We start from the raw sequence: 13,352 nt of genomic DNA, 5'->3' as shown, positions 1-13,352 counted from the left end.
GAACAGGGTTTCGTTATTGTCCTTTTCCTCATGACGCTGAGGGCTACCTGCTAGACCACTGGAAAACTACTTTTTTAAGGTCAAAGCTACATTGCCTTTACAATTTTAATTCAGGGGATTTTTGATGGGGTTTTTGAGCCTTTAACTGCTTTGTAGAAACCGAAAGTCAAGCGTCTTGGCAGGGGTAAGGCCCATGGTTGACAGTCTCACTGGGCGAGAGCTTCTTCAGAGCACAGCATGCCCCACGAAGTCCAAAAACCTTTGGACTTTGAAAGAAGCATGAAATTCTCTACATAGTGGCTGAGATGGAGGGAGAAAGCTGATGACGGGAGGAGGAGGAGCCTGTCCTCCCTTCTGACTTAAACTGACAACTGACTCTCCAAGAAGCCAAGATCCCAGTAGCAATTCAGTTGTGTGAAGGAGGCGCCTGCTTGGCTTGCAAATGTGTAGACAAAAGAGAGCTTCATTCACAGAAAGAAAGAAAAAAAAAAAAAACACCAGAGAGGGTTCACTAATTTAGCCTTGCAGGGCCTCGGTCTCTTGATCTGTTGGCCCGTTAGAATTCAAAGGCAGACTTGAAGGGAATTTTCAATTCACTACAGGATGACTCTGTTGCTGTCTTGAATTCAAATATAGCTTGAGTTGAATCTGTCCGCCAGGACTATTCCTTTTTTTTTTTTTTTAAAGAAATAAGTACAAGGTTCGGTCTGCACATGATCTTTCTGTGGTCGTTTTCAAGTGTTTATTTGTGTGGGTTTGGACAGTGATGGAAATTTCTGGACTGAGATGTAGAATGACCTTGAGGATGTGGGCAACCCCTCTTTTACGCTGGGGATGGAGTTGACTTGGAGGGTCAGCTGTCCAGGTGTGCAAGGCCAGCAGCTCCGCACTTATTTATTTTACAAGCTTGGCCACACCTTCTCACATCCATCCTCAAGTTGTTGTTTGTATTTCAGAAAACGTCCCATAATTTCCCATATTAAGATATTACTGAAGAATTCTCAGTCAGGCCTGAAATGTTCCTAAGAGGCCCTTTCTCGCGTTTATGGGAGCAGCCTTTCAAGGAGAATTTATCGTCCATCCAGGCTGGTGGCTCGAGGAGAATCGTAGGGAATGACCAGCTTCCCGTGTTGCTGAGAGTCTAAATTGTTGGCGTGTGCTCTGAAATACCCTACAGCTGACAAGTGACTCTTTCAATATTTGCAAACCATCCAAGTCCCTGACTTCCCATCTCTATACCTGGATACTTTAAAACAAACACACAGAGCAAAAAACTACCTTGTTCATATTTTAGAGCTAAAGACGTGAAGAAAACCGCCTTTTAGTAAAATGGTGTCTTCAGAGCATCAGACCTCAGTTTCCTTCTTCCCCAGTTTGGTAGCCTCAGAGAAAGTTTCCTTAAGCGTGGGGTCAGTTTTCTTCAGGGCATAACTAATTTTAAAATCCAATCTCAGGATCTATTCTCTCAGGCAGTGTCTATGCAGCCCTCCACATGGAAGAATGTGAATTCAGTGCTGTTTGACTCTGGACAGGCCGTGATATAGACTGATTATCTCTACATAAGCGGTGCATTTTTTTTCCCCTGAGCATATTTTTATCAAGTCTCCAAGTCAAGCTTTCCAAGGGAAACAGCTGTGGTTTGAAAGGATTGGTGATAATCCAGATGGTTTCTTTGAGGATAAGTCTACTTGATCATTTAAAATTAAAGTCTTTCAGTAAAGTTGAACGTCTTCTTGATGTCTTTAAATACACTACTGCTCTGTGTCTGTGTGTGTCTGTGTGTGTGTGTCTGTGTGCGTCTGTGTGCATGTGTCTGTGTGCGTCTGTGTGCGTGTGTCTGTGTGCGTCTGTGTCTGTGTGTAGGTACCATTGGCCCATCTCATCTGAGGCTTTATCTCTGGAAACAGCAAAAACCTCACCACCATGTCTCTGGTCATGCAGCAGTAAAGCTGGCAGAGTCCCTGAGGGAACCTTTAACGGCAGCAGAAATTGTTTGTGAGGAGAGGCAGTCAGTCAGACACCAGCATCCCTGTCTGGAGTAGGTGGCTCATGGCGTCTCTGGGAATTACCATTCTCAGCTTCTGGTGCGAGATGGTCTAATCACACCTCACCATTACAATACTGATGACAAGCCGAGCATGCGCAGCCACGTTGTTGAACTTGCTGACCGCTGGGAGTCGGGGCCCTCTAAAGCTCCCAGCCCCACCCCGACTCATTCTCTCCCGGCCCAGCGCCCCCTGGCCGCCTCCTGATCATCCAGAGATGCCCACAGCAAGGCCTCATACCGGTCACCTTCACCGTGGGTGCTCTGCACCCCAGGACCTTTCTGTCTAGACCTTCTTTACCATCCAAATGGATCTGGCTTAAGTGGCCGTCTGAGGGGTTAGCCAGGTATTCACAGTTAAGCTGCAAAAAAGAATTCACGGGAGATGGTAATGGCCAGTAAGCTCTCATGTGACACCCCCAGCAATGTGTACAGACCCAGCAGCACTTGGGGGTCAGTGAGGGGTCGTCACTGGCGGACTCTGTACAAACCTGAGACACCAGTACTTGGTTCTGGGATCACCTCTTAGGTTTTACCCCCAAACCCATTTCAGAGGAACCTGGTGGGCTGCCGTCTATGGGGTCGCACAGAGTCAGACACGACTGAAGCGACGCAGCAGCAGCAGCAGCAGTGAGAAGTAAGGGCTTTCCTTGTGGCTCATCTGGTAAAGAATCTGCCTGCAATGTGGGAGACCTGGGTTCGATTCCTGGGTTGGGAAGACCCACTGGAGAAGGGAAAGGCAAGCCACTCCAGTATTCTGGCCTGGAGAATTCCATGGACTTATAGTCTATGGGGTTGCAAAGAGTTGGACACGACCAAGCAACTTTCACTTTCACTTTTCACTTTCAGTGAGGAGTAAGGGGTGGGGCTGATAAATAGACATGCAAAAGATGGATTTTTAAATTTTTCACTCCAGAATCCAGAGCTCTTATTAACACAATGAATTGTTGAAACTCTTGGAAAGTGGGATGCCTTGAAATCTCCTGGGCGTGGGACAGCAGGTTTATCTTTTCTAAGCCGGCTTCTGCCACCGGCAGAAATTCTGGAGCCAGAGGATAAAGGTGGCAAGAACCATAAAGTGTGAGTGCTTACGAGACTGTGTCAGACAGGCAGAGTAGAGAAATGCGAAGCCACCCAGAGCAGAAACAGGAGGGCTGAGCCTGGCTGAAGCCTCCGCACTACCCATCCTTGGAGTTCCCTGGCAGGTCACTCCCCCTCTGTGGTGTAGAGCAAGCCTTGCTCTGCGCTCATGGGCAGCAGGGAAAGCAGGTGCCAGGACTGATGCTGACACCGGAAGGGTGGTCCCCTCGGGCGCGGTGCAGCCACTGACCGCTGAAGGGCGCCCAGGGCTGTGGTCAGTGTTCAACCACCCACCTTCAAGGATGTTGGAAGCAGAACCTGGTAAGGGAGAAAGGTCTGTCCCGGAATCAGACTGCAGGGCCATCTGGTGTTACAGCTGACCTGCAGACAAATCCATTGAACTCACACCTGAGTTACAGCTGGCACGGGGAAGTCCACAAGCCACGTGGCTCCCTTAACAGCTGTCCATCCAGGTGGGGTAGGCAGGAAAGAAAATGCCCACCCTGTTACATCACCATGAGTTCTCTAGGACCTGGAGTCTCTCCCCTACTTTTGCCATGGTGATCACCGCCACCTCAGGGCAGATACTAACGATATTTTTCCCTTCGTGTGTTGAAATGATTTCCTCAGGTCAATGAATCTTAAGATTTTAATGAGCATATCAAGTGGACTGGTTGCTTAAAAAGTCTGGTTGTTTAGCTGGGAGAGGACTCAGAGAAGCAAGAGTCTCTGAAACACATTCTTATTCTGGAAGCATCCAGACTCAAGTCTCATCGGGGGAAAACCACAAATGGCTGCCTCAAAGATGAATGTTGAAATTGGGAGTTCTCTATTTCTACCGCAGATTTTCTGATAACTTAATCAAACGCTATTTTTATTAAATCAATTAGTATGCATGTGGAGTGAAGTGCAAGACATTTTTTAGCCCAAGAAAGGGAAGGAATAGTTTTGACTGTTAAATTTATTCTGAATGAAACCTTTTGGCTATATATCCAGGTAGGGTTTTTTTTCAGGGAGGAAGTAGTGGTAGGCAGCCCTGTTTTTTGTGCATTGATTTCGAGGTGATGCAGCACAAGTAACTCAGGTATAGAGGAAGTAAGGTGTTTTCCACCGAGGCATTCAGGAACTGAAAGTATGAAACCGAAAGAAGAGTCTTGGGGTGAGATTTCCCCCAGAGCCCCCACGTTGGTGCAAGTTGTTCATTGCGTGAGGGCATCCAGCTGAGGCTACACTTTGGGGCAGAAATTCAGTCCAAGCTCTAAGTCACCAAGCCACGGGGGCCATGCCCACATGGGGATAGGCTGCCTCTTTCAAAGGTCCTAAGTGCATGGTGCCCAGGGATGAGCTGTCGGGTTGGAAGTCAGCAGTGAAGGGGAGGCGAGTCAGCAGTCGTGTCCAGGATACTCTTCTTTGTATTACAGCTAGAACTAGAGCTTTGAGGGGCATGTTCTTCCAGAGTCTTTGTTTCAATAGGACTAAAGTATTGAGTTGACCAAAAAGTTCATTTGGGCTTTTCCCTGAGATGTTGTGGAAAAACCCAAACCAATGTGTTGGCCAACCCAGTAGAAGAGTTAAGAGGTATGCACAGTTCCCAGAGAGGTCTGTCATGGCAGATCCCTGAGGTCACCTCTCAGCTGTACAGGCAGAGTGGACCCTGCATGAAATTGGAGAGAGTTAGAAATTTGAAATGCCTTTCCTTCAGTCCTTAGATTCTTCTCTGCTTTCTTGCCCCTCCTCACCCCATCCCATGCTGCTCAGACATCAGCTTCAAACTTTCTCAAAGCAAAACAAACACAGAAACCACTGTCTGTTCACCAAGAACCTTGTTCAAGACGGAAACACTTGGAGTTGCCAAAGTCATACTAAGGTGTAAATAGCTAGGAACAATTAAATATTACCTTCCTTAAGGGTAGCGTTTTATTGCTTCAATAGCAGATGAACTACACCTTCCCGGTGGACTTCCAGGCCATGGAAAGTGGTTGGAATTTTGTTTGAGTGTTTAGGGCAAGAGTGGAGACCACTCTATTCCTGAGCCCACCGCACTGGGTCCAGGGTGGCCCCATAACAAGTCTGCCTCGGTTTACATCATCTTTGTTCCTCGTTGCTTTTGTCTTACCGTGCATGTCAGTCACCCTTTTCAGTTCCCTTGTCATTCCACTGTTCTTTCAGGTTGACCTTGGCTTTTCTCCTTATCTCTGAACTTGGCCGGACTAGCATTTGTTGTCCTTCTGCTTAGGAAATTCTTCCTTAATTGCCTTCTTGCCAGGCAAGCAAACTGCTCTATGACTTCTACTGCATCTGAAAGCATCTCTCTTTTAAGTATCACACCCCTAAAATCTACCTGCTTGAAAGCATCGGATTCTGCCCCTTTCTGAGGCCTTGGTTTTGAAGTCGAAGTTCAGAGCATCCCCATTGCTTGCTTACCCAGAAGAGAGAAAGGAGAACTTCCTGAGAGTCTGGTTGTTAAAAGCTTTTAGAAGACAGAGATAATGTCTTTTTCTGTTTTTCTTTTCAGTTTTATTGAAATACAGTTGATTTACAATGTTGTGTTAATTTTTACTGTACTGCATAGCAGTTCAGTTATACATTCTTTTTTTATGTGTTCTTTTCCTTTACGATTTTTTTCCTCCATGTTATTCTTTCTGTATCAAGTCTAATAGAAGATAATTGGTATTTTTCCTCCTCTTAAAGTGATTACAGTGGATACCAGAAGCTGGAACTGGACTTTGCTGTTTAAAATCATTCCTTGATTTAAAGCAATTCTTATAGCTTTTCTGGGCTTAGGTTATGCCAGTGGAGCTGAAAATCACACATTAATTTGATCAGTTTAGGAAAAATAATCTACCACCAGGCAGCATGACCAAATGCACTCTGGTCTAAAAAGTCAAACAGCTGAAGTGGAAACCTCATATATAAAGGCCCACTCTGTCCATCTGTGATTCTTTAAAGACCCTTCACAATTTTCGTATTCCTCCCATCATGCAAATTAAACACGTGACGAGTCTCCCATCCTTGGAGACATGGAGGTTTTTAAATGCCAAAAAGCTAGGATCATACTCTATTCTATCCAGAAGGTGAAGGATTTGCATATTTAATCTCAGTAGACTCCAGTGAAATAGTATATGACAAGGTTCCAAGTTTTGTTCTTTTTTCCAAATAAGGAGGAAGCATCTTGTATGTATTTCGGAATGCTGTAGGGGTGGTACAGTACTTTGTCTTCTCCTACTCCTTCCAATGAGTTTTTTGTTCTGAAAAGTAGATGCTAATGTGTGATTCGGAGCCTTTGATGGTTTGTGGTGTCAACTTCCTACTCTCCAGATGTGCCACTTGTCTCTGTCCGTGGTCTTACATCATTCCCCTAAATAGAACCAAAGTCGATGCCTTAGTGTGTTGAATTTCTCTCCAGCCACTTGCTGTACTTGGCATTTGAGGACCTCTCGAGGCTCTCCCCATCTCTCTAAGCATGAGGATAAGAATCAGAGCTAATTGAGTGTGACTGCATCTCTCTGCCTCTTTTTCTCAACCCAGCTCATCCAAGACAGGCAGGTCAGAGGGAGCGTCTTTTTCTTTTAATTTCTAAAGTTCTTTATCCCTTTTATCTATACTTGGTTATACTAAGAAATGCTATGCTAATTAACAGATTCTTAACCAGTGTCTTCATCTGGTTTAACCATGTTAACCAGTATCTTTAGGCACAGGTTGAAGAAGGGGTGAGCCTTGCTTTAGAATACAGAAGGAATGAGAGGTTTCAAGACCATTTTCTTTGGTGGAGGGAGGTGGTTTGGAGAAGTGTATTGGCTAGTCTCCCTTGGAGGAGCCTTCAGCCTGGACTCCCATCACCTCTTAAAAATGAGGAATCAAGAGGTTAGTGGTTGACGTCCCATGGCCATGTTTCATTCTCAGCACAGAGAGTACAAACATCTGTTTCAGCATCTGCCCACCACATATAGCTCACTTTCTCGACTGGCTAAAATAGAGTCATTTCAGCAAACAAATATTGCATGTTTTGTGTGTGGAACTTTACATTATGTGCTATGGTGGAAATTGGAAAGAAGAGGGCTTGTTCTCAGCTCTAGGCAGCTTATCATCCAGTTGTCTAAGCCTCGGAGTTGAGAAAGTGTTTTAAAAGGGTGATGTTCTAGAGATATCTTTTAAGACAATTATAGTTAATATAAGTGTCTGCTCTTGTGGTTGTGATTAAACACTTCACTTGATGCTGTGGCTGCACCACAAGTCCCATTAACAACTCACCCACGGCCTCCCACCCCGGTTCCTGAAGACCCGGGTTCCCGGTAGTTGGTACGCAGTTATGAATTGATTCCCCAACGTGGGGAAAAGCTAATAAATATGATTTAGGATGAAAGGCGCTGGGTAAATGCTTGAGCTGTTGTCATTACTGTTGCCGTGCACCTTATTTTTAAATTGTGCATCCTTTTAAGTAGTTGACTCGTTCGCCCCAGTCTCCATTATATCTAAGCAAAGCATTCACAGAAATTTCTAAAACCTTTTCATTTCTCTCTGTAGGTTGTTGTTTCGTAACATTTTATACAAGAAAAGCTGCACTTGAGGCCCAGAATGCACTGCACAATATTAAAACTTTACCTGGGGTGAGTCGGTTTACTTTTGTACCAAAATCACTTTATTGCTTGAAAATGGTCCTTTCAACTGAAGGTTCTAGTGATGGGCTCTTAGTGCCAAAAATGACTTTGGGCTTTTGAGGAGGGTGTGCTGACTACCCCCCACCCCCACCTGGCCCCCAGTCACCCTTGCAGCAGCCAGAGCGGCTGGCCAGCCCCTCAAGAAGCACTGGCATTAATGCTGACAGAAAGACCTCTCAGAGAGTGTGTCCCCTGGTCAGAAAATCAGAATGACCCCACTGGGTCACAGTGGCTGCTACAGAGGATTGGGTGGGCAGCGATTGTAAAGGGAAAAAAAAAAAAAACTCACGCACACACGCATGCAATACACCAGAGGAGCAAATGGAAAAGGAAAAGCTTTTACTCACCAGGAGCCTCTTTTCAAATTTAGTCCTTAGATTTTTCTTTTGAAAGGACAAAATGTACTCTGCACAGCCGTAATAGTCAACCTCCTAATGGCTTCTAAACAGTCAGTGGTGGTTAACAAAGTCAATGTTTTAATGCCCAATTTGCGGCTTCATGTCGATAGAGAAAAGAAAATACAAAGCTTACAATTTTTTGTTTCCATTTCCTTCCCAGTCATACTGGACATTTGGTACCATTCACTAGAAATGAACTAATGTTGGCTGTAGCTGCTGCATCAGAATACATGATTTCTGGGGGGTTAGGACCGTTTTATCTAGTGCATGCTGGTATAAATTTCTCTGTGCTAGTTGGGATATTTTCCCCATTGATTCAGATATCAGGGATGAATTTATTTAATGGCAGAATGTGTGTTGCTGATAATGAAGAACCTCTGGTAAGCAGTGCTGCGTTAATGATTTTATTGAAACCTGGTTTGATAAGAGTAAAAGAAAAATAACATCATGTCCCTAATGTTTTCAGGGTATAATTGTAATGTCTTATCATTTATCTGTCATGCAAACCTATGTACACAAGTCATTTGATACCCTGTCACCCCCAGAGAAGATTTAATTCACCTTAGCTCCATTGAAAATCATATATTTTAGTGGCAAGATACTCAGTAAAAGGTTTTCAAAACATTAACTTGGTAATAACAAAAAAGTAGTAAATTATGAACTATGGTCTCAAACCACAGTGCTTTGGTTTTCCCCTTTTTGTGTGAGCAAATCAGACAGACTGGGATTCAGAAAAGCAAGTGTAATACCAGAATTCTCCCTCCTAATTTAATTTAACTACTTCTCTCTGAAACGTCTTAGGTACTTTTTTAGTAGGGAAGATTTTCCTGGGTCTAAGTGCTTTGTCTGATGGTTTTTTTAAGTATTATTTCAGCTTCATTCCCTGGATAAATGGAATTTTTCCAATGTAAGTTCTAGGAGGTTGCGGTGTTAGGCTACATTACTGAATGAAGCAACCAAGGTAAATATTTACTGTCTATGGTAGGAAAAAAAAATAATTTTTATTTCCCAGGCTCCTAATCCAACCCAGAGACCACTTGGTATTCCTTCCTTTAGAATGAAATACTTTCCAGTAATTAGTGTGCAAAATCCCTTCTATGTGTTTAAATAAATTACTTGAGATGATGAATTGTTATTATAGCATTTAGGGTCTATCGGTGCCAAATCTCATCCTATTTTAAATTAATGTGAAGCTTGGTTCATTTGAGTTTATCCCCTCCACTGGAAGGAGCACAACTCCTAACATGCCATTTTCATGCATGAAGATGCTCCTCAAAACCCAGAGTTAATGAATGGGCTGTGTTGAAACTCGTACAAATGACTGATGAGCTTGCTTCTGTTTGGGACATCGGACATTTTACTCTGACCCCTTTCTCAGCAAACAAATAGCATCTTCTGTATTTAAAAAAAAAAAAAAATCGTTACCCATGTCTCTTTTTTGCTTTAAAATTTTCTGCACGCAGAAGTCAGGGCTGCTGATTTTGGAAACCCATTATTAAGGACAATTCTGAGGTTGGAAAAGACGGTTTGTAGATTGTTTTCAGCTTTCTTTTCATCCGGTTCAATTTCCTCTGCCCAATTACTTGAGGCAGGTTAAGTGAAAATTCTGAGAAGTCAGGTCTGATTTGTAAGCTCCGAGGCTTCACAGCACACACACTGTTGCTACATCTGCCATTTCAAATTAGGTGAATGGGAGCAGAGTCCCACATCTCGCATTTATGTATTGCTTTATCTGATCAGCATCACCCTTAACAGCTCCAGCAAGAACATGAAAGTGGTTTCCTATCAGCTGGAGCTTTGGTGGACGGGAAGAAATGGGACCAGACATAAAAGATTAATGCATATTCTTGGGGAAGAATATTACAGGGTGCCTTGCTGTTTGATTACAAGCCTTGGAATTAGTCAACATTTCCATAATTCTAAACCAATATACACCTGTTTTCCCACTGTGATGTGAAGGCACAACTTAATTTAATAGAATCCCTGCTGTGCTAAATCTCTCATTAAATACCAAGCAAGTTCAGTAATTTAAAGTTGTAGCACTACTATTTTAACTGGTTGCCTTCCTATTATGAAATTAATAAGAAATTAATGATGCACTTTGCCATATGCCTTCAGTTTCTTTCTGAATAAAAATAAAAAGGATAAAGAAAAATGCATCACCAGCTGACACTTTAAAGCTTTTCTGGTTGTAATCATTTCTCCTGTGGATAAAATCCATTAAAAAGGCACTTGCTGCCTTTTTTTTTTCTAAAGTGTCCAAAGCTTTCCATTTAAAACAAGATCAAATAGTGCTGGGTGTTTGGTTTGCCTTTTTTTTTTTTTTTTTCCTGTTTAATTTTCTCTTGCAGTTGATGTGTTTTGTCATATGGAACTTTTCATCATGCAACCAAACTTGGTGAATGTCAAGGAATTTTCATTCTTGAGAGAAACAAAGAACTTGGTTCATATGGAAAAGAAAGAAAAGCTGATGGGCCATTCTTGTATGCAGTTGAACATTCTTTCATGCACTCTTCCTCCTATGTAATGTGTGGATTATAGAGACCCTTTCCTCAATGGGGTGTAGGGTGAAGTATCAGGGCGTTACTTAGCACCACAAAGTCATCAAGGACACATCTCTTAAGCCTATCTCTTACTGTGTGACTGAGAAAGACACTGGGTCTGTCAGGGGCTTACATCCTCTGAAATGCTCAAAATAAATCCTAGAAATACACTCTTAGAAGATAAGGGAGCAAATTCAGCAGCTCTACATAGGGAGCAAGAAATGAGCTTCAGAGGGTTGGGTGGTCCTTCTGGATTGATGACACTCTGCTCTAGAGATAGTGGTTTGACACTTAAGGAAGAGATCAAATCTTACACACAGGGCATGATTTATTACTAACATTTCATTAGGTTAGAGCTTCCCTGATGGCTCAGCAGGTAAAGAATCCACCTGCAACGCAGGAGACACAGGAGACACAGGTTCGATCCCCAGGTCAGGAAGATCCCATGGAGGAGGAAATGGCAACCCACTCTAATATTCTTGCCTGGAGAATCCCATGGACAGAGGAGCCTGGCGGGCTACAGTCCAAAGGGTCACCAGGAGTCAGACACAACTGAGCACACAGGCACATTAGGTTAACAAAAACCGCTCATGAGTGTCGGGTGCTTCTGGTGTGCCAGGCAGCAAAGCTCTACAGTTACAGCACGCACGTGACCTTGAAACCCCTTGTGAGTCTATGACCATGTCTGTGCAGAAAGGACCACTGGATGCGTCACTGGCCTTGGTACTAACTTCTGAGCCTGACGTGTTCCATAGCTAAGCCACTTGTGTCCTTGGACAAATCCTGATTGCCTCTCCTTTGATGATACAGCCGAGCACGCTGAGAGGTACTGTCTTTGTTTAGGGTTTCGGGCAGGCACAACCTCACTGATAGAATTACTCAATAGAAATGTCATCGTCTGCCATGGTGCTTCCCAGAGAGAAAAACCCTGTGAAGGCAACTCTCGAGATTCATTTTGTTTTCCCTGACCTAATTTAGCTTAATTAAAAAATAAAGTAACGACCTCAGTGGAGGCCCAGGAAAACTGCTGTGACCTCTTCAATAATCAGGTGTCAGGGCCAAATATCCCCCTGCTCCAGGCCTAGCACCACTCTTTTTCAAGGTCTTCACACACATTGTCTCTTGCAATAAGGCTTTTTGATTGAAAATCTCCAGCAGCATCGTTAGAGCATTCACCATATAAATTAATTTAATTAAGGATGTAATAACAGAGACGAATACAGTTTTGAAAAAGCTCTTAAATTTGAACGGCAAGGAGAAATTGGAATATTAATTGCAAATTTCTTCCAGCCACTTTCTCCAAGCCTGCCTCCCTCCTTCCTAAGAGTCCCTACCAGTTTTATTAAATGCAGTTTATATTAAGGAGTTACTGCCCTAAGAGCACATTTGTTCAGAGCGCTGCATGTTAGCTGTGGCAGACGGGAATGACACGTAGATCTGAGAGATAAAAACCAATGGGCTTGATTCACCAGGAGGAAGCTGTAAATGAAATGCCCTCTTGGGCCACATGTGCTCGCCCGCATGGCGTGAATGCCCCCCTTCCTGGCTGGCCCTGTGTGGGCGGGCAGCCCTCCCCGATGGCCTGGAACACAACCCTCCATAGAATTGTCCCCCAGTGTCCTCTTAGGAGTGCTGGGGCTTCGTTTCTTGCAGCAGAGCAGCAGTGACTGGCACTGGGAGCGAATTCACTTTGCCCACTGTAATGCTTTCCCAGGGACTCACTCTGCACCACCTCTTCTGATTATTAATATGTACTTAATGTCTTTGTTCTCAGAGCTGCGGTGATTATTTTATCATCATCATCATCGTTATTTCTGTCATAAAAATATTTCAAACTCCATCTCTTCCTATCATGGAAATTTCCCCCTAAACCATCCCATTTGAATCAAAGCCTGACGAGGTTGTGCTCAAAGTATTTTTTCCCCCTAAGGCACCTTTTATTGAAAATTGTTAGAGAGGGGAAAAAAAAAAAGGGCAAAAGATCAGTATGAACAAGTTTGAGTCCTCAAACTCCTGTGCCATGGAGAACACACAAAATATTCATACCTTTGTTCAACAAATATTTACTGAACTTTTATGGTTGGTCAGGCGCCATTCTAGGTTCCAGAGACCTATAGTAGCTACTGTGATGTTTGTAACTAAATCTTTAAGAAACAAATCCAGCCAATGTGCTTATGTATAGTTAGTGTTTAATAAATTGCTCTTGGATATTTAATACCCAAATGAGTTAAAGAAAAATACCTGTAGACAAGTTGAGTTTTATTCAAAAAAAATGATTTTGCCCAAACACTCCAAAATATAAGATGCATGCAGATTTGTGATTCCATGTGTATATAATGATAGCTTGTTTCATATAGAGAGAGCTATATATTTACATATTATGTATATCTATGTATTGTGTATATCTCTGTATTAAAGAGATGGGAATACCAGACCACCTGACCTGCCTCCTGAGAAATCTATATGCAGGTCAAGAAACAAATGGACATAGAACAGACTAGTTCCAAATCAGGAAAGGAGTATGTCAAGGCTGTATATTGTCACCCTGCTTATTTAACTTATATGCAGAGTACATCATGAGAAATGCTGGGCTGGATGAAGCACAAGCTGGAGTCAAGATTGCCGGGAG

General features: G+C 43.3%; 1 protein-coding gene across 7 annotated transcripts in view; it reads left to right on the top strand.

Moving 5' to 3' along the window:
• Nucleotides 1-13,352, top strand: part of CELF2 (CUGBP, Elav-like family member 2) — a 430,555-nt gene that overhangs the window by 311,048 nt on the left and 106,155 nt on the right. For all 7 annotated transcript variants that reach the window (XM_010854102.1, XM_010854104.1, XM_010854103.1 and 4 more), the window contains one exon: nucleotides 7,649-7,731. In XM_010854102.1, the coding sequence (XP_010852404.1) occupies nucleotides 7,649-7,731 (83 nt within the window). The remainder of the gene's footprint in view (nucleotides 1-7,648; nucleotides 7,732-13,352) is intronic.

The sequence above is a fragment of the Bison bison genome, unplaced genomic scaffold, assembly GCF_000754665.1.
Source record: "Bison bison bison isolate TAMUID 2011002044 unplaced genomic scaffold, Bison_UMD1.0 scf7180017864337, whole genome shotgun sequence".
Classification (NCBI taxonomy): Eukaryota; Metazoa; Chordata; class Mammalia; order Artiodactyla; family Bovidae; genus Bison; species Bison bison.
Note: the sequence above shows the minus strand (reverse complement) of the source record. Positions and strands in the feature narration are given on the sequence as shown.